The following is a 21,664-nucleotide window of genomic DNA, read 5'->3' as shown; positions in this document are numbered from 1 at the left end:
TCCTTTCAAACTTGCCTCCATATTTATCTAAGTATCCTGATTATATTATATCCTCACAGTTTAATTGATTTTAAATTGCTGAAAACTGATTTTTAAAGTTTTTTTTGTTAAACGAACATCTTGTAGTTGAGCAGATATTTGGCTTCTATACCCTCCTGCTTTGGTAAATAGGATCAGTCTTGTTTTTGTTAGTTCGTTCTGTTGGGATGTGAATGATTTCATTCAGATAATACTCTGACCTCCCCTAAAATCAATGAATTTCATCATTCAATCCACGACTGTTTGTGGAACGCTGCTGTGTGCAATTGGCTGCCGCGTTTTGCTCACAAAATACACTGTAAATTCACTTTACAGTGTAATCTATGAAACGCTTTGAGATGTCTCAGTCGTGATAAAGTGCTATATCAAATGCAAGGATTATTATTATAAGGATGTGAAGGCCACTGAGTGGGTACACAGGGAGTTCGCTCGAGTGATAGCAGCTTGGGAGATTTTACGTATGAGAAGACAGACCAAGAGAAACTGAACTTGTTTTCACTAGAACAGAAGAGACCTGGTGGAGCTGTTCAGTAATAAGAAGGGTTTTAATCAAATAAATAGGAAGAAACTATTTCCATTGGTTGGTTAGTAAGTAGAAGGTATAACTCATTACCAAGAGAACAAAAGGAGAAGTTAGAATTATATGCACCTAGGGTTATTTGGGCATGAAATGTCCTATCAAAATAATGTTTGACATAAAAGCCTACTCGAGAATTAGATTAATATTTGAAAATTAAATATAAAAGAGTATGAAATACAGAAGAAGGACATTTGGCCCAGTGTGGCTGTGAAAACTCCTGTAATAGCTATCCGTAAAATCCCACTGCCCTGGGCCAAATGGCCTTCTTCTGTACTGAAAAATTGTATGATTCTGGACTGTGTCAAACTATCAAAACTCCATGTCAGACTCAAGAGTGATGAGTGGAATGTTTTTATTGCCAGTACACAAAAGGTAAATCACAAATATCAACAGCATCTACAGTAGCCTCATAAGCTTTTAAATTAACCATACCGTTCTAATCAATGATTTAAATTAATTAATATCGCAAGCATGTACACAATAACAAAATCTTCTAAATCCCAACATTCGTCACAGCACAAACTCTATGAATCTACGATATTTTACAGTGAGTCAAAAAGAAAAAAGTTATATTTTCCTCTACAAGTGCCACTTGAATCTTTAGAATCTGATTTTTATCAGGTGCAGGGATAGAAACTGCTTTTGCTATTTTGCTTTCAGCAAAACAAACCTGGGCCGCTGACTAAATGTACCTTCTTTGGATTTACTGTGTTTTTTTCACAAAGTTCCTTTTTAAAATGTTAAAATGTGCTTTTGGATTCTGATTCACCAGGGACAAGAGCCTAATATGACTGATGAAGAGACAGGGTTCTTAACACTAATGTAATATGATCCAGCAACTCTCAACTACTCTGATACACCCACTTTGGTCTCCTTCTGGAGCAAAAAATCATGGTGAGAGAGAAATTAAGTAACAGTAAATCGGTATCAAGGCTGATTTCCCTCTCCCTTCCTGGATATGACAAAGCAACCTGTCATTTAACCAAATCATCCTTGATATTATAATCAGGGCTGAAATACTTTCTCCTGATTATTCCAATGTGAACATTTTGCCTCATGACTTCCAAACTTACCAATTGGATGGCAGAGAAGTTACAGTGCTCTGGTTATCTACTGCCTTGAAGATCAGCACATTAGTGTTTAGGACCACAGCAATGAAGCATCTGAGAGAATGTTTCAGATTTTTTCAGCATAAGTAATTGAGATGCCTACCTAACTAAGCCTGTACTACAGATGAGCTAGGGAGGTTTTAAATGTTAAGTTATGGTCAATTCATTACAACTCCTTTGTCACATGCTGTGGCTGAGAAAGTTGGTAAGAGGCTTGCTAGGGCTCTCTCAATGTTGTAGAAGCTCCATCTTTTAGAATCATGGAGGTGATGAGGATTGAGTGTGTTGCAGGGACTATACTATATGTATTGTCCAGTGGAAATTGCTTCTAGCCAGTCTAGAAGCTGAAACATAAGTAATTGTAGAATATCAATTACCATTGTGGGAATTACAGATGGATAGATATGGGTGCAAAATGTGACAAATTACCAAAGGCGCTGATAACATCACTGAAATGTCCAGAAAACCAGTCAATTCAATCCTGGTATCCAGTGACCCAAACACTGTACTCAATTAGCAATCCCAGTGGTAGCTCCTGACTCTCCTGTTGTTTCAAAGTTGAGGAAGAAGTTCACTGTACTATAACTATCATTTTTTAATAGATTTTGCTTTTCCTACATTCAATACTGCTCCATTAGAAATAGAATAACTAAGTGTATAATTGGAGCTTAAAGATTTTTTTGAATATTCAAAGCAAAGGCTGTTAACCGGAGAACACCATTGTCGGAGGAATATTGAGTACTATTGTGTAGCTTGGTTTAATTTTGATCTCACAAGAGGCAATAGAAAGTGCCCAAACATTTTGGGCATAAACATATGGCCAACTTTGCTGTGCATCATAAACACTTAACTTATTTACACAGGTTATTTAATCTTATTAAAAATTACTTATTTAATCTGTCTCACAGGTGCAAATGTCTCACAGGTATAAACGTCAGTCAGTCCTAACATTTCCTTGACGTTGATGCTCTGAGCCAATGTAAACCAATTCAGCCATGCCATTTCTAATTACAGTAATAATTTAGCAGATAGCTCTTATCAGTACCAATTGATAACTAAGAAACATGACCATATCAGTTTGCTTATTCTAAAAGCCATTTTATCTTACTCTATTTTTCAATTTATTTTTTTCTATATACTATATAACCTCATATGCTTGCTTGGGCTTTAGAGACAAGCACACATCTTCCGCAAAAAGATAACATTCAACCAGTCTTTTTCACAACATGGATGTAATAGCAAGGCACATCACCCTGGTTAGGTTTGTGGATCTTAAAATCATCATACAGCGTATGGTCACACTTTCCTTGGAATGCGGTCTTGAGCAGCTCAGTGAAACCATCCACACGATGAGGGTAGTAGGACAAACGGAATGTGCTGTGCATGAAATAAATAAAAATAAGATTTAGTTATGTTGCACGGAACTAAAAAAAAGGAGAATGTTAGAAGAGGGATAACAGAATGTTTCTCTCTCTTATTTTTACTTTTATGACTAGTGGTTACTAGAATGCAGCTAATAATCATAAACTATCTAATTGCACCTAAATATCTTAAGACACTTTGCACAGTTTTTTTTTAACCAGTATCCAGGACAATGTAGCTTGTGAGAGATTTGGAATATGGGACATATGGGATTGATGAATTGATTGACCTATTCTCATTAAAATTTTCTCTCATATCTGTCTGAACAGGAGAGATTGACTGGCTGTGATCCTTCCAAAAGTTAAATTACACCTAACAGAATATAAATACAGAATAATAAATTATGTCAATATAGGCAGTCACAAATAGACAATAGTGACTAACATTTCTGAACTATGAATTTACATGTATTTCGTTATTTTATTTACAAAAGTGACATTAACTTATTTACAAAAATAATCTTGCAAGTAAAAATAGTAATTTAAAGTAGACTGTTGACAAAAGTGGCAATAAAACAATGCCTTAGTACTGTTAGTATTGTTAATAATACTGTTAATATTGACCTAAACAATTTTTCAACATAAGTTTCCTGGAATTTATGTTGATATCAACACAGACTTTACTATTGATGTATGGAGAAGGGACTGGGACTTCACTGTTATGAAGATACCAGTGGAATGTCAACATAAACGGGTTTGAGTATAAGTGGATAGCACTGTATATTAATGAACAATAAAGGAATTCCTTCAAAACCAAAACTTCGACATTTACTTATTGCCACTGTATCTTTTCTGATTATAATTTTACTATATCTCCTCAGCTCTGTCAAAACTCCCCCCCCCCTGCTCCAAACAGACCAACCTGACATCATGTTCTTCTTCTTCCTGACTTGGCACCTCAATTGTATAATCCAACGTCACCATATGGGCCTTGTTGTTTACAAATAGGATGGAGGTAGAAATGTCCTTGGTCAGGTCACTCTAGAAAGGAACATTGTCGAATTGAGATTTATTTATTTGTGCTCCGCCACTGTTAAGGGATTCGAGATGCCATCCGGCGTGAAGGGCATTATATAAGTTGTTGTTGTTATTGTTTTTCAATGAGTTGAATATTTATAATGATATTTCTTTTATTTGTGTGTGCAACCAAAACATAATCAATGATAGTCAGTCTTTATGCAGTAGCATACAGAATTTCTCTTCGGCAAGCTGTGATGTAATGCAAATGGAAGAAACAAACGGAACCAGTGGCATCAGGGGTTAGCACACAATTTTTTCACTTCAGGAGCATTAAACATTTAAATTAAATGTTTTGCCCACAAAATACACACTTTACAATATGTTCTGTGAAATACTTTGAGATGTCTCGAAAACATGATAAGGTGCTATATCAAATGCAATGATTTTTTATTGTTAACACATGGTCCGTTGACCTCTGGGTGAGCCAAACCCAGACTGAAGATATGCAAAACTATTCTCTTATGGCTATAAGTTGCTTAATTGACGTGTCTGGAAATTGCAACCTAGGTTTGAGTGGACATGATGCTGTAGTGCAAAAAGTCGTTCTTATCAAGAGAAGCCATTTGGCTATGCTATGGATCTGTACATCCAGGGACCGGGCGATGTGCCAATAATCAATCATAAACTTTCTTTGCCAATGGATATATTAATTCCTGGCAAAGGTGTTAATAGGGACATTGTGCATCGCAATTTTATTACAAATGTACCAGTGATAAAAATAATAATCCTTGCATTTGATACGGTGCCTTATCATGTCTTCTAGACGTTTCAAATCGCTTCACAAATTAGACTGTAAAGTGAATTGACTGTATATTTTGTAGGCGAAATACAGCAGCCAATTGCCCACAGAAGTGTCCCACAAACAGCCATGAATTGAGTGACCAAATTATTATTATCCCTGGAGAAATGTCCACTAATCAACTAACCACCGGGTTCCTACTTTGTGCTAGGTAAACAGAGGCATGTGGAGTAAGGAAAGTTGTCCAAAGTTTCATTCTGTCCGGGAATCAAACCCAGTGATTTATATACTATTAAATCATCTTCTGGCTTTTAGTAAAATGCTTCAAGATACAATCTGGTATTTGATTGGCTTCACGTCAACTGGAAATCTTGGTAAATAATCAAAAATCATATGCGAAACCTGTTCTCTCTTTAATTACTATTGACAACATTCATAGGTTTATTGTTTGGTACTAATATGTATTATTTGTGTTTATGTACTTGAAATTCTAACAGTCACTCCTTAATATTTGCTTTGCTTTACTGAGGTTAATTAATTACAGTTGTTACCTTGTAGTAAATGTTCTTGCCCTGGGGTGCATTGCCTGTTTCTAGTATGGCATCATAGTTACGGTGGTCGATGATTAAGATTCCGCCTGGTTTCACCATGCTGGCAATGTTGGTCAATGCCAGCTTCTGATCGCTCTGATCACCTGAAATAGATCAAAGTTGACCCACACCCCACTGATTTTAATGTACCACAGTAATATGCCAAATTGGTGAGCAGAGCAGTGTCCCACAAACAGTCGTGAATTGAGTAACCAATATTTTTTAAAGGAATTATTATTATTACTACCGGAAAAGCAATCCACCAATCGACTAACAACCTACTTACTGCTAGGTAAACTGAGGCATCTGGAGTAAGGAAACTTGCCTAACATTTCGTCCTGCCGGGAATCAGACTTGGTTTCTTGCTTGCGAGGCGAGTGCTCTAAACACTGGCCTACATTCTGTCGATTGTGCCCATGTTATTTTGTTTAATGCTTCAATCAGGCTTGCTTCACTTCTCACCACTCTATTCTATGAGTCAACGAGACTAAATGTGTGGGTAGATGCTCTGGATGTTACATTCAACTTGGTCTTTGTTAACTGGGAACCATATGGCCACCTTACATTATTGATGCTCAGGGTCTTGCACTGCTCTCTGCCTTATACAAGAACCATTGCTTGGTGGAGGGCTTTGAATGAATCTGAAAACTATACATAATTGTTCTATACGTTATTGCTATCTTGCTTGCGCTAGTAAGGTAGGTTGTGTACTGCCATGATACATAGCAAAACAAAACCGACTACTGCAAACAGGTGAGATGGTGCAGTCATGGGTCCGCAGGGCACCTGTTTTAATTGAACCATTGTTATAACAAAGCCCTTTATAGCACTTATAGCAGCAAAAAATGGTATTTTTGTATTGCAATGTAAAAAAGAATTACCTTTAAAGTCTGGTAAATGTGCAAATGAATTTCCTAAACAAATGACAGCATCAAATCCATTTCCAGGCTTCTGAATGTCTTTGGGCAGTGTTAGCCAGTTAGCCTCTTCAATTACTGGAAAGCAAAACAAGACAAAGATTAAATGAACAGTCAGCAAGAGTAAAGGGGTATTCAGAATAAACCCCACCGGGTCACACAAGAAACTAAACTGCCAAATGTGAGCAGTCTATCTGTGAAGGAAACACCTACTGTGCAAATAGAGCTTACAAGAAAGGTTTCTCTACTTTAACATAACTATGTGTTGAAAACCTGAACATTGAAGTCTAATATGCATTAGTTTCTAACTGAATTCTTTAATACAGAATCCTTTCAGTAACTGCAAGTAATTCACGATGAGGTACAGGAACTTTATTCCAAAAGTAGATGTTGGAGTGAAGTTCCTGTGGTCTGGTTTGACGTTCTTTCAGGTTATGCATCTTCATCAGAAATTTCTGTATCTTAGATTCTATTATCATAATTTTTTTATACATATCATTTTTATAATTTTATAATTTTTTTGACCTAGACCCATAATGTGGGAGCATTTGAAATAACTTCACAGATGACTGCTGTTAAGTGTAGTGACTTGTAGTAGTAACTCACCCTTTGTAACTCCATCCCACAGTCCCTGCGCCTTGCTCCCTCCCTTGCCTCCTTCAAGGTATGTCCAAAGAACCTCCTCTTCAACTGCACCGTCGGCCACCCTCCTACCCCTACCCTCCCTCCCTATCCCAATCCCCAGCTCAAATCCAAATCCCTGACTGTCCAGTGCCTTGGAATGGCCTTCTGATGTGAAAGGCGCCATACATATGTAATTTGTTATTGTTGTGACTATGTGCTTCTCAGCAAATACAAGCTAGCAGATTTTGTTGGAGTACGAGGTACAATTGGTGTGCTGTTATTTTATAACCAGTTTGCTTTGTTTTACTTGTTACTTACCCCATTGGTCGAATGCTGCTTCTTTCCGCCTGTTCCATCTTTCTTTCAAGGCATACTTTAACATCTTGTCACTAGCATCAGTGCTCACCATGGTGAAGCCTTCTTCCACCAGCATAATGGAATCCACTCTGCGTTGAAAAGCACACAGGAGCTTTGGAATAAATGTGTACACCATGATAACAAACTTTGTTGAGAATGAGCATCTCAACAAAGATAAATATCCATAATGTGGGAGCGTCTCAAATAACTTCACATAGAATGATGATAGGTAGGTAATAAAAAAAATCAAAATACTGCAGATGCTGGGAATCTGAAATAAAAACAGAAGTCGCTGGAAATACACAGCAGAACAGGCAGCAAACATCTATGGAGAGAGGAAACTGAGTTAACTTTCAGGTCTGTTTCATCGTTTCATCGACCTGAAACTTAACTAATTTCCTCTCTCCATAGATGCTGCCTTGACCTGCTGCACGTTCCCAGCGACTTCTGCTTTTATTATAATAGGTAGTAGGTAGGTAGGTACATAGATTTGTTTGATCCCAACCTCACTGCTATGTCTTAGAGAGTAACCAAAGTGATTGCAGAATATAGCCTGATAGTCAAAATATTTGAGACCCCGTTATCTCAAAATCTGGTCTCAGAATTATAGATCATGCAAAATTTTAAAACAGTCTTAATTTGTAAACCAGGTTTCCTTCCCAGTTCTTTAAATTTTTTTTGAAAACAATGATTCCAAGTTTAGCCTGAATTTAGGAATTGTCCAAAATTCCAAGTCATTTCAGGGAAACCTTACTGAACTAATCTGCAATACAGCCTTGTATCCTGCTTGCTTTGTATATTATTGCCTCACACTGGGCCCCAAGCTAACTACATCTCACTAAACTTACTCTTTGTTAGTTATTGACAGGAATTTGCATTTTTATAGCAACCGATCACATCACAATATCTCAAAGAACTTCTCAGGTAATTTCTATTGTGTAGTGACTGTTTTTGTAGGCAACAGCTGTGAAGTAAATGAATTAATTTATTAGGAAGGTTGTTGAATCCCAAGTGTAGAGTCACCTACTGTGAAGTGATGAGGACAAATTCGCTATCAGATTTCACAGACTAGATGCAGAAACGGAATATCATATCTTCAATGCTGGGGAACATGGAGACTAAGCATCTTTCACATAGTCATATATTGTATTTTAGCCCAAATATTCTTTGTGCTCCTTTCATTTCTTGGTTCTCTATTTTTTGTTATCTTGGAGCTGTCTTTCAAACAAGGTCGAAATTATCCCTGGTCAACCTTGCTTCACTATATATTGTGTTCATATTAAGATTACAATCAAAAAATAAAATAATAATATAATAATCGTTGCATTTCATATAGCGCCTTATCACGTCTTTGAGATGCTCAAAGCACTCCATAGAATATACTGTAAAGTGAATTGACTGTGTATTTTGTGGGCAAAACGCGGCAGCCAATTGCATACAACATTTGTATGGAGCCTTTCACGTCGGGAGGATGTCCCAAGGTGCTGGATAGTCAATGTTTCGGACCCGAGCTGGGGGTCGGGATCGGGGAGCGTGGAGAGCAGGGAGGGAAGGAGGGTGATCGAAGGCACGGTTGAAGAGCAGGGTCTTAAGATGGGTCTTCAAGGAGGCAAGGAGCGAGGTAGAGGGACTGGGGGATGGAGTTCCAGATGGTGGGAGCAGAATGGCTGAAGGCTCGCCCGCCAATGGTGAGGCAGGTGAGGCAGAAGACGTGAAGCAGGCCAGAGCTGCTGAGCGAAGGAAGCGGGCAGTTTGGTAGGGGGTCAGGAAGTCGCAGAGGTTGCAAGGCCATAGAGTGCTTTGAAGGTGAGGACCAGTATCTTGAACTGTATCCTCTGTGTGATGGGAAGCCAGTGGAGTCAGGCGAGGGTGAGGGTGATAGGGTCACGGAGCCAGGTGCAGGCGAGAACATGGGCTGTAGAGTTCTGGATGATTTGCAGCTTTTGGAGGGATTAGTTGGGGAGGCCGACGAGTAGGGAGTTTGCATAATCAAGCCTCTATGATATGAATGCGTGTATGAGGGTTTCGGCGGCCTGCAGTGTTAGACAATGGCCGAACCAGGCAATGTTGGACCAAGTGGATCATGGCATGGATGTGGGGTAGGAAGGATAGTTGACGGTCAAACAAGACACCAAGGTTCATTGGCGGGCGAGGATGCATCCTTGGATTGTGATGCTGTCAGCGCCTGAGGTGTGGAGGCACTGACGGGGTCAACCAGGAGAGCCTTGATCTTGTTGACTTTCAACTGAAGAAAGTTAGCTCTCATCCAGGACTTGATGTCTGACAGACATTCTGTCAGGACAGCAAGTGTCCTGGAACAAGGGTGGAGGCAGAGAGGTAGAGTTGGGTGTTATCCTGGTTACTGCTAGGTAAACAGCAGCGTGTGAAGTAAGGAAACTTGCCTAATGTTTTGCCCCACTCGGGAATCAAACCCAGGTCCTCTCGCGCTAACTACTGTGCTCAGCATGTTCTGATCTGCTCCTCATCCCCCGCCCGCCCACTCCACCATCGGCGGTGGAGCCTTCAGCCTCTCTGCCCCCACCCTTTGAATCTCCATCCCACATTCCCTTCGCCTCACTCCCTTCCTTACCTCCTTCAAGATACGTTTCAAGATCCTCTTCTTCGACCATGCCTTCGGCCAACCTCCTACTCTCCACCCCCATTTGGGTCCAAATCCCTGATTGCCCAGTGCCTTAGGACATCCTCCCAATATGAAGAGCACTCTATAAATGTAATTTTGTATTGTATTGTAAAGGACTACACTCCATTGTACATCAAACCACAGCATAGTTACAAGCAAGTTTTGGTTCTGCTGGTAATGGGTTTCACGTTCAGGCTGACAGATAAGACAGATGGGTTTCACGTTCAGGCTCACAGGAAAAGAAAACAAATACCAAATTTGGCCTGGAAAAAAGGCTTTAGCAATCAAGCAAATTGAAAAAAGGTGGCAGTGCTGACTGGCACGGTGTTGCTTGAAACGTGTTTATTTTGAACCTGTGTCCTCTGTGCTGAATGATTTTAATCTTTTGAAAAACCTGGAGCAGGTCTCTAAACATAGTGAGATGGAACAATTTGTATCACCTACCTGCCAACAAGTATGCTCCATGTACTTTGGGTCAAATGACATCCTAGTAGAAAAAGTCAAGCCTTGATAAATCATTGATAAATTAGGTCTTGCAGGCTGAAACACTCAAAAAATAATCTTCGGTTTTCACAGGAGCTTCAGATGAACAGAGGCATTTACTGTAAAGGATAGTGACTGTATTTTCTACGTGAACATGTCAGCTAATTTTGCACCCAGCAATGTCCCACAAAGTTATGAAATAAACAATCTACAGTGGAGTTCTGTAGCTCAGTGGTTAGAGTATTCGCCTCGCAAGCAAGAGACCTGGGTTTTATTCCCAGCAGGGCGAAATTTTCGACAAGTTTCCTTACTCCACACGCCTCTGTTTATCTAGCAGTAAGTAGGAACCGGTTGTTAGTCAATTGCCAGATCACTTTTCTGGGGGTAATAATTCTTTCAAAAAATAATAATAATATTAAATGGGTTACTTCAATCCAAAACTGTGTGTGGGATACCGCTGTGCGCAATTGGCTGCCGAGTTTCACCCACAAAATATACAATCACTGCACTTTATATAATATAATAATAATAATCCTTGCATCTGATATCATGTCTTCTCGACGTCTCAAAGCGCTTCACAGAATAGACTGTGAATTTGTGGGCGAAACGCGGCAGCCAATTGCGCACAGCAGTGTCCCACAAACAGTCGTGGATTGAAAATGACCAATTTATTATTGTTTTGTTTTGGAGGGATTATTATTAGGCTCTGTGTGGAGTAAGGAAACTTGCCCAAGGTTTCGCCCTCTGCCTGGAATTGAACTCAGGTGTCTCGCTTGTAAGGCGTTTACAGTATAATCTGTGAAGCACTTTGAGATGTCTCGAAGACGTGATATCAGATGCAAGGATTATTATTACTATTAATTTATCTGAGGAATTATTTGCAAGGAGAGTCTCCCTTCTCTTTTCAAATTGGATCTTTAAATGTCCACCTGAACTTGTTTTAATTGTCTCATCCGAAGGACAGCACCTCCAACAGTGCAGCACAAATTAGAGTGTCAGCCAAGATTGTAAGTTCAAAGTCCCAACTTGGGACTGGAATCTCAACTTTCTGATTCTGAGGTGAGAGTCCTACTAAGTGAACTAGGCTGATATTATAGGCTGATATCTGTGATCTCTGTTCATTGAAATGTATGCGGACAAATCAGACCAAGCTCTGAAAAGTTGATTAGTCTGTTGAGACTGGCTGCCCAGGTTTCATGTGATGAAATGGGCCATCAGGCAAGACATACTAAACCCCAACGTAAATTACTGCCTTTAACAGAGTAAATTGGGAACATGATAAATAAAATTATAAAAATGTGATTTACATAGTTAATCATCCCATGTAACATTGCTGCTAACAACTTTACTCATTTGCTCTTGTTTTGATTCATCATGCCCTAGTTTGAAAGGTCAGATTACCCTTTCAGATGTATGCTTATTTTAATTGGCTCCTGTGTTCCATCCGGACTGTTCTTTCATTACTGCCTCCACCATCACTACTAGGTACACTTTTGGGCAGTCTTTCATTATCAGGAGGACGTCTCAAAGTGTTTCACATTATTTACTGTAAGGCCTGATGACTGTGCATTTTACAGGTGAATATGACATCTGTGAGTACAAACATAAAATACAAATACAAATACAGGCCGCTGAAATTTTGCCAGTAATTCTGCCACCCAACATATCCCATTAACAAATAGTTATGAGTGGATCGTTGAATCCATCAGTCCAAAAAAAAAGCCTCTTTGAGAACTTTGTTCAGGAAGCCTGATGTCTAAGACAACAAAAGCTTCAGAGACCGAAAAGACCTCAGTCATATGAAGATTCATTGTGATAGAATTTCCGATCTAGGCTTGGTCTCTCTCAATAATTGGTTGGGCCCAACACTGTTTGCAGCAGTCTACTATAGACATTGAGCCTGAAATTCTGTAGATCATAACATTTCAGTGTAGTTCAGTTATTGAACCTTAAAAGTTAAATTAAACTAATATTCTGTGGAGTGGTGCTTGTGAATGCTGCAATCCACAGGACAGGATGTTCAGTGACAATTTATAAAGGGTCTTGAGCCAAACTATTTCACAAAGATGGGACAAAACTTCAACAGAAATGATTTTCTGTTGCAATCCTAATCCTGAATTAATGATCTCTGGCTTTAAGATTTTGTAAAGTAACTTCATAGAATCATAGAATTATACAGCACAGAAGGAGGCCATTTGGCCCATTGTGTCTATCCCGGCTCTTTGAAAAATACTATCCAAATTAATCCCACTCCCTCGCTCTGTCTCCATAGCCCTGCAAACTTGTCCTCCCCAAATAATTATCTACTTCTCTCTTAAAAGTTGTTATCAAACATCAAACCAAATAATTGTGTATGGGAGTTGTGGGCGGATGGAGTGGGGGGCTAAGATTAACACCTGAAACCAATTGATAATTGTTAACTGAAATTCTGTTGGTTACCAGATCTGATTATAGAATCAAAATGATTCACCCCAATAGAACTTTATACATCTAATTCAAATCAGTGGGTTCCCATTTCAAAGATTGTTTCATAATCTTGTGTCTATTCCAGAAATCATTTCTATTAATACTGTGAGTGACAAACTGTGCTATATATGAACTGATGTGTGCTGAAGACTGTTCGGCTGTTTCCATCATTGAAGGAATGTGCCAGTTAATTTCCAGAAAGACAAATTATTCAGATCACTTACACCCACCATCAGCTCTCAGGTGAATAATTGAGGTGAATAATTAAGGTGAAGAAAAACCTCCCCAAAGAAAAACTAAACAAAGACTGCAGAATATTCTTAAATTTAACATTCCATTATTGAATCCCAGCTCCCTTTCCCCGATCAATCCCTCAAAACAACCTCACTTTATACATATACACCTTCAAATCTCGCAATGTTGATGAACTCCTTCAAGACGAGTTGGTTTGAAGATTATAATCCCAATATATGTTTTTGTTGGGAGTCAGTTCTATAGAAACAATACCCTGTGTGGGATGTTGTCCCATTTGAAGTGTCTAAATTTTAAATAAGGATTTTTCTCTGCAATAAACAATGCAAACACCAGGAGACTTATAGCAGATACCAACAGAACTCACCTAGACATTTTCCTACCCACAACATCTTTTGTTTACTGCTGTCCTGCAATGCTTCCTGATAAGCCAGTGAGTAAATGATCCATGATTTGGTACCAAGCCGATGCAGGCCATAAAGACTCCATAATGAATTACTAGATATATGATGTTTACAAGTAGTGAGATGATAAAATTAGCCCCGGTGCCTTGTGGAGAGGAGGGGAGAAACTGATAACCCTTTTGGCGGCATTCTCTGCCTAAATTTACATGTGTCTAGACTCACATCTGGATGTAATACAATAGGGTTTCACAAGTGCCAGCACGAATCGGTGACTTTAGAGGAAGAAGGGAGCAAACTGGGAAACATGCCAGAACATCGATCTGCCCTTGTACAGAAAACCTCCTGGATGTTTGCCAACTGTACATGCATGAATTTTATATCCCAAGGAATGAAGCAAAGGGAGCAATCCACTAATGACTAGTTCTGTTTATGAGCACAGGCCTGTCTGCAACAAACATCCGTATTAGACTCACTGCCAACCTAATTTGATGTTTACACTCACAGAGTGAAATTAACACCGATAGCCCAATGGCTGAGTCATAAGAACATAAAAACTGCTAGACAAAAAAAAAGGTCCATCTAGTTTGCCTTCCACCTTGCTGGCAGTCGCACGCACATATGTCCCGAACTACCTATGTTTAGTACTATATCCCATAATGTTACTACCTCAAAGAAAAATTTGTGTTTGAAAGAATCAACACTTCCTGCTTCAACCGTCTCCATAAGGAGCCTGTTTCACAGATTCACTTGTTTTTCACTGAAATAGTGTTTGCATAGATTTGTTCTGAATTTACCCCCCTTTAATCGCAGGCCTCTTGCTTTACTATTCTGAACAAGTTGAAACAGCTTGTCATGATATATATTGAATCTTAAAAACAGCAATCATGTCACCTCTCAATCTTCTCTTTCCCAGCGTGAACATACCAAATTTACTTAGTAGCTCCTCATAGTCCAGTCCTTCCATTACCTCAATCATTTTGGTTGTCCTCCTCTGTATCTTCTCGATTTCTCCAATATCCTTTTTGTACTGCAGCGACCAAGTAAGTATCCTCTTGCCAATGATTTATACAGTGGCAAGATTACCCCACTATTTCGGTTTGCCATTGATCTTTCAATACATCCCAACATCTGGTTGGCTTTACTCACTGCCACAGAGCATTGTTGGGTGAGCTTTAATTTATGGACAATCAGGACCCCCAGGTCAGCAGAAGATCATGAACCACATTCAGAAACTATACGATATAGGTATTTGCTGCATCAACGCCATAACATGCTTTTTTGTGTATTTTTCTAATCCAGCAACAGTGTCCTGTGGTTTGAGATATGAATTCCAGGCTGCCCGTTTTTACATTCTGCTCGAGCCACCCCATTACATGGAAGATAATTAGTAACAGAGAAGAAGGCAGAATTCATCCAGCACAACAGTCTCGCCCTCCTAGTGGCGAGACAAGAGGCAGCATGGACAAGGTATCATCTGGGCAGTTGGACTTGGAACTCCTATCATCTCAGATGACACTCCAATGTGGTGCTGGGGGTGTGCTGCATTGTTGGTGATGTCATCCTTTGGAAGATACTTTAAACCGAGGCCCATCGCCTGTTCAAAGGTGTACGTTAAACATCCCATGGTACTATTCAAAAAGAGAAGGGAGTTTATCTTGGTTTTCTGGCCAACAATCCTCTAAATCTAATTGGTCATTCACTCCAATGGCTGTTTGTGGGATATTGACTTAAAACTGTTCAACGTTAAATTGCTGTTAAAGCATAAGCACTTTAGTCTGTGAACTAAGACCCATAGAGCTTGAATTGAGAGTAAACTTACCTTAACTGCAGCATCTTCCCAGAGATGACTTTCCCATGCACTGCCTCCACATTACAAATGTCAAGAAAAACAACATATGCTATTGCTACTGAAGCTTCAGTAGTATTTCTGGCAGCAGGGGTGGTTGGAACTGTCCCAGGCTGTGGAAGAGGTGTAACAGCTCAAACCCTGAGAACGGCTAGAAGACAAGTTTGCAGGTTTGGGTAAGAGTGGGTGAGTGGGATTGATTTGGATAGCTCTTTTAAAAGAGCCGGCACTGATACCATAGGCTGAATGGCCTCCTGTGCTGTAAAATTGTATGATTCTATGAACTACAGATAAACCTCATTTCCTTTAATGTTAAAAATGACAACTTGCCCTGAAACTGTTCAGCATCTGTGCTGTGACCCTGCCTGATCACAAAGGTCCTAATCTCAGCTCAGGGTTCAGAGAGCAATTCCTGAGTCAATCAGTTGATCAGCCCTGTTGATTGCATCATCTTAAACGCTGTAACAAAGCAGTAACCTTGCAATCTCTCACTCACTTTTCCCTAAAAAACCTTTTGCAGGCTGGCAATTGCAATCATTTATCATATGTCTAATTTAAGGTTCACACATAACGATGGGAAATTAAATCACGAATTGTCTCATTGTAAAAATAAGCCAAACTCTTTAACTCTAAATGTGTGTCCGCATTGAAGTCAAACATAAAATCCACGACACGAGTGTTGGTGGGACGCTGCTGTGCGCAATTGGCTGCTGCGTTTCGCCTCCAAAATACAGTCAATTCACTTTACAGTATATTTTGTAAAGCGCTTTGAGACGTCTCGAAGACATGATAAGGCGCACTGAGACGTCTTGATGCTTTGCTAAGGCGCTAGATCAAATGCAAGGATTATTATTTATTATTATTATGTATTATTATTAAAGAGCTGCTCAGAGTTGCTCCTTACCCAGTGCCACAAGCCACATCCAGGATCCGGCGACAATTGTGCTTCTGGAGAAGCTGTAGCACCGCATTCCTGTACTCGTCAGTCCTGCTGCTCGTCTCGCCTATATAAAGCTGCCAGACTTTAGAAGCTTTACCATCCGCGTACTGGTCAGGCAAACCAACCGCTGCAACCCCGAGGGATCGAGTTCGGTAAACGCTGTCCACCATCCTATTTCAGAGAAAGGAAATTACAAAAAATAAAGTATATATATTTTTTAAAAATCGCCCCTCCTAAAAAAACGTAAATTGTAGTTGGCAGAGCCCAGGGAGCGAGTGAGGGTAAACCACACTGCAGCTCAGATTGTCAACAAGTTGGTAAACCTGTCTCCCAACTTCTTGTTAAACTCTCCATCCAATGTGTTTTCGCTACAAACCTTGTAAGCCAATTGGAAGTGGTAGAGCAACACACACCCTCCTTCCCTCCCTCCCTCCACAGCCGCCCTATCGCCCAGCCTCTCGGGAGCTTGTGTAACAACAGCAACGTCCTCCCTCTTCTCCTTACAACACTTTTTATAAAAAAGCAAAATATATATATTTGTAGATAATATATAATAGTAATCCTTGCACTTGATATAGTGCCTTATCACATCTTCAAAATGTCTCAAAGCGCTTCACAGAATATACTGTAAAATGAATTAACTGTATATTTGTGGGCGAAATTAACCAGCCAATTGCGCACAGCAGTGTCCCACAAACAGTCATGGATTGAGTGACCACATTTTTTTGATTTTTTTTAACATTTATTTTGAAGGGATTATTACCCCTGGAAAAGCAATCCCCCATTAGACTAACAACCGGGTTCCTACTTAACACTAAGTAAACAGAGGTGTGTGTAATAAGGAAATTTGCCCAACATTCCGCCCTGCCCGGGAATTGAACCCAGTGATTTATATACCTTTAAAATATCTGCTTCGGGCTTTTAGTGAAATGCTTCAAGATACAGTCTGGTATTCATGTCAACTGGAAATCGTGGAGTCCTGTAGCTCAGTGTTTAGAGCACTTGCTTTGCAAGCGAGAGACCTGAGTTCAATTCCAGGCAGAGGGCGAAACCTTGGGCAAGTTTCCTTACTCCACACAGAGCCTAATAATAATCCCTCCAAAACCAAAAACAATAATTAAATTGGTCATTTTTAATCTAGCGACCGTTTGTGGGACATTGCTGTGCGCAATTGGTTGCCGCGTTCGACCACAAATATAGAATCAATTCACTTGTGTGTTCTGTGAAGTGCTTTGGGACTTCCTCCCGACATGAAAAGCGCTAAATCAAATGCAAGGATTATTATTATTATTATCTTGATGAACGATCAAAAATCACACCTGAAACCTGTTCTCTCCCTAATTACTATTGACAACATTCATTGTGAAGATAGGTTTATTGTTTAGTACTAATATGTATTATCTTGTGTTTATATACATGAAATTCTATCAGTCACTCCATAATATTTGCTTTGTTTTACCGAGGTTAATTAATTACAGTTGTTACCTTGTGGTAAATATTCTTGCCCTGGGGTGCATTGCCTGTTTCTAGTATGGCATCATAGTGGTCGATGATTAAGATTCCAGGGTTGAGTTTGATTCCCGGGCAGGCCGAAACATTGGGCAAGTTGCCTTACTCCACACATCAATGTTTAGCTAGCAATAAGTGGGAACTCAAGTGTTAGTCGATAGGCAGATCCCTTTTCTGGAGATAATAATACCTTAAAAATAATAATAATCATAATTTGGTCACTGAATCCATGACTGTGGGACACTGTGTGCAATTGGCTGCTGCGTTTCACCCACAAAATACAGTCATTCACTTTACAGTATATTCTGTGAAGTGCTTTGAGATGTTTTGAAGATGTGATAAGGCGCTATATCAAATGCAAGGACTATTATTTTATATTATACGGTTTCCTCCAACTGACAGCTGTAAAAAGTAAGAGGCCAGACACGTCTCCCTTTACGACTGAGACAGTGTACCCTTAACTTCCCCCTTCATCTCTTAAATAATTCACACATTTGTATCATCTCCCACTGCAGGAAAAATAAAATAGCATCAGGGAAGGCAACAGGAATGTTCAAATAAAATATTTACAGATAATAAAACAGGTTGAATAGTATATGAAAATGGTTGTTCCAGAAAATAATGTCTGAAAATTTCCATTTTATAACGTTTCCTTAATGTCATCAGCCAGCTCAGTACTTGTGTTTCCTTGGTCCCCTCCTCTTCAATATCTATATGCTTGCTCTTGGTGACATCATCTGCAGACATGGGGTCAACTTCCACACGTATGCTGATGACATCCAAAATAATCCCTCCAAAATAAAAAAAAATAATAAATTGGTCATTTTCAATCCACAACTGTTTGTGGGACACTGCTGTGCGCAATTGGCTGCAGCGTTTCGCCTACAAATATACGGTCAATTCACTTTACAGTCTATTCTGTGAAGCGCTTTGAGATGTCGAGAAGACGTGAAAAGCGCTATATCAAATGCAAGGATTATATATATATTAACTTTACCTCTCTGCCTCCACTCTCGATTCCAGGACCACTGCTGTCCTGACAGAATGTCTGTCAAACATCAAGTCAATGACTTAAGATAGTTGCTAAAAGAAACAGAGGGGAGGTTAGGAAAAAAAAAAAATTTCACCCAGTGGGTTGTTCGGATCTGGAATGCACTACCTGAAAGGGTAGTGGAAGCCGATTCAATAACAACTTTTAAGAGAGCAGTAGATGGGTATTTGGGGAGGACAGGATTGCAGGGCTGTGGAGAGAAAGCGGGCCAGTGGGATTGAGTTGGATTGCTCTTTTCGGAGCCGGCGCAGACGTGATGGGCCTAATGGCCTCTTTCTGTGCTATATGATTCTATGATTCTATGATAAGTCCTGGATGAGAGCTAACTTTCTTCAGTTGAATGTCAACAAGAACGAGGCTCTCCTTCGCACCTCAGGCACTGATAGCATCACCATCCATGGTTGCACACTCCACCTTGCTAAGCCAGTCCGTAACCTTAGTGTCTTGTTTGACCCTCAACTATTCTTTCTACCCCATATCTGTGCCATTCCCCCACCTCCATAACGTTGCCCGGCTCCGTCACTGTCTCAGACCGCAAGCTACCAAAACCTTCATTACATCGAGGCTTAATTATGCAAACTCCCCGTTTGTCAGCCTTCCCAACTCTTCCTTCCACAGGCTGCAGATGATCCAGAACTCTACAGCTCGTGGCCTTGCTCCCACCTACCTCTGGGACCTCCTAACCCCATACCATCTTGCCCACTCCCTCCATTCAGTGAGCTCTGGCCTGCTTCACGTCCCCCGCCTCGCTCACCACAGAATTGGCGGGTGGGCGTTCTGCCACTCTACCCCCATCATCTGGAACTCGCAGTCCCTCCGCTTCGCTCCCTCCCTTTCCTCCTTCAAGATCCATCTAAAGACCCTCTCTTCAACCGTGCTTTCAATCACCCTGCTTCTCCCCCTGCCCTCCACCCTCCCCGACCCCGACCCCCAGCTCTGGTCCGAAACTCTGGCTGTCCAGAGACTTGGGACGTTCTCCTGATGTGAAAGGTGCTATACAAATGTAATGTTGTTGTATTTGTTATGTGCAAATCAGATAAAATCTGATTTATACATAGCATTACATGAGTCATATACGATATGACTTTGTTTGATATAATTTATACTTTGCAACAACAACAACAAATTACAGTCGTAATAACCTTTCACATCAGGAGGACGTCCCAAGGTGCTGGACAGTCAGGGATCAGCACCCGAGCGGTCACGGAGCCTGGTGCGGAAGAGGACACGGGCTGCAGAGTTTTGGATAAACTGCAGCCTATGGAGCGAGTAGTTGGGGAGGCTGACAAGCAGGGAGTTTGCATAGTCAAACATGGATGTGATGAATGTGTGGGTGATGGTTCATCACAGAGGTTTTATCACAGAATGCAGAAGTCATATTAAATGCATGTTCCTAACTGATACAACTTATGTGAGGTTTACTGTATTATTATAATTTTCTTGAGGAAGAGAAGATCTATTAAAGGTTATGGACAGTGATCAAGAGAGTGGGATTATTGCATTGGTCCTCAGTGAAATGAATCTGGACAGTTTAAACCTGGCCCCTATTTACCAGGCATATAACATATCCATAATTTGCGACTAACTTGACACTAACCAGCAATAAATTGACAATCTCACTCAAAAGGACATAAACTATTTGGCCCAGGGATTCACATAAGGGAGGAAGAATGCAGTAAAGCATTCCAAGATGTTACTCTACATGAAGGGCACTACATATTGCAAGTTGTTTCTTTCAAAGGTTATACTCCTGATGTGTTCCTAGGGTAGAGTGGATGAATTTAGTACACGTTGCCTTTAAACACTTTTCATACCTGTAAAGAGGAAATTGTAAGCCAAGGTGTCAATGATAATCAGTGAATATTATAAACTGGGGAGTAAATAAAATGTTTTTTGCGACATTTTATTGGTTAACATAGTTGATTATGTCAACCACTAAGCAGTGTTAATATTTTTCCAGCGGTTAGATTTGTGCTGTTGTGAAAATTTTCTGTACTCTGAACCATTCCCTCACAAACAGTTTGTGTTTGTGTCCCACAAACAGACATGGATTGAGTGAGCAAATTATTATTATTATTTTTATTTTTTTAAGGGGATTATTACGGCCAGAAAAGCAATCCACCAATCTACTAACAACCGGGTTCCTACTTGCAGTTAGGTAAACAGAGCCATGTGGAGAGAGGAAACTTGCCTAACATTTCACCCTGCCCGGGAATCGAACCCATGTCCTCACGTTTCCGATACGCTACAGAACTCCCCTGTTCTCCATAGCTCGTCACAAATGTTCTTATCTCATCTACTCCACCTGCTTATCCATGCTTTTGTCACCCAAGCAAAAATAGTGGAAATTCACCATTAATGGAGGGCAGTAAATTGGCCTATTCTTCCCTTATTGAGGTGCTCTCTTTGGTAAGGTTGCAAATATTGGTCAACAATGAAAAAAAAGATTGAAAAAAAGCCTGAACAGATTTCTCCAATGCTTTCCTTGCTGGCCTCCCTACCATCTTCCATAAGCTCCAAGTCATCCCAGGCTCTGCCCCAATATATCTACCCTGCATTGGGCTTCTCATACCAATTACCTCCATTGAGTAATACCAAGTATGTGAGCAGCTGGACTTCCCAAGGGCATCTCACATCTGTTGTCATTCAATTTGTCCACACATTTATCATGCTCTG

The 21,664-nt window shown here is 40.1% G+C and overlaps 1 protein-coding gene across 1 annotated transcript; it reads right to left on the bottom strand.

The window, feature by feature from the left end:
* Positions 1 to 954: 954 nt before the first annotated feature.
* Positions 955 to 16,774, bottom strand: gnmt (glycine N-methyltransferase). Its single transcript, XM_007907215.2, has 6 exons — positions 16,393 to 16,774; positions 7,358 to 7,485; positions 6,380 to 6,493; positions 5,460 to 5,602; positions 4,012 to 4,130; positions 955 to 3,105 (listed from the first exon to the last, which is right to left on the bottom strand). The coding sequence occupies exons 1-6, from the start codon at positions 16,596 to 16,598 to the stop codon at positions 2,934 to 2,936; spliced, it is 882 nt and encodes a 293-aa protein (XP_007905406.1). The 5' UTR covers positions 16,599 to 16,774; the 3' UTR covers positions 955 to 2,933.
* Positions 16,775 to 21,664: the final 4,890 nt, after the last annotated feature.

The sequence above is a fragment of the Callorhinchus milii genome, unplaced genomic scaffold, assembly GCF_018977255.1.
Source record: "Callorhinchus milii isolate IMCB2004 unplaced genomic scaffold, IMCB_Cmil_1.0 Scaffold3, whole genome shotgun sequence".
Lineage (NCBI taxonomy): Eukaryota > Metazoa > Chordata > Chondrichthyes > Chimaeriformes > Callorhinchidae > Callorhinchus > Callorhinchus milii.
This window is presented reverse-complemented; position numbering and strand designations above follow the sequence as displayed.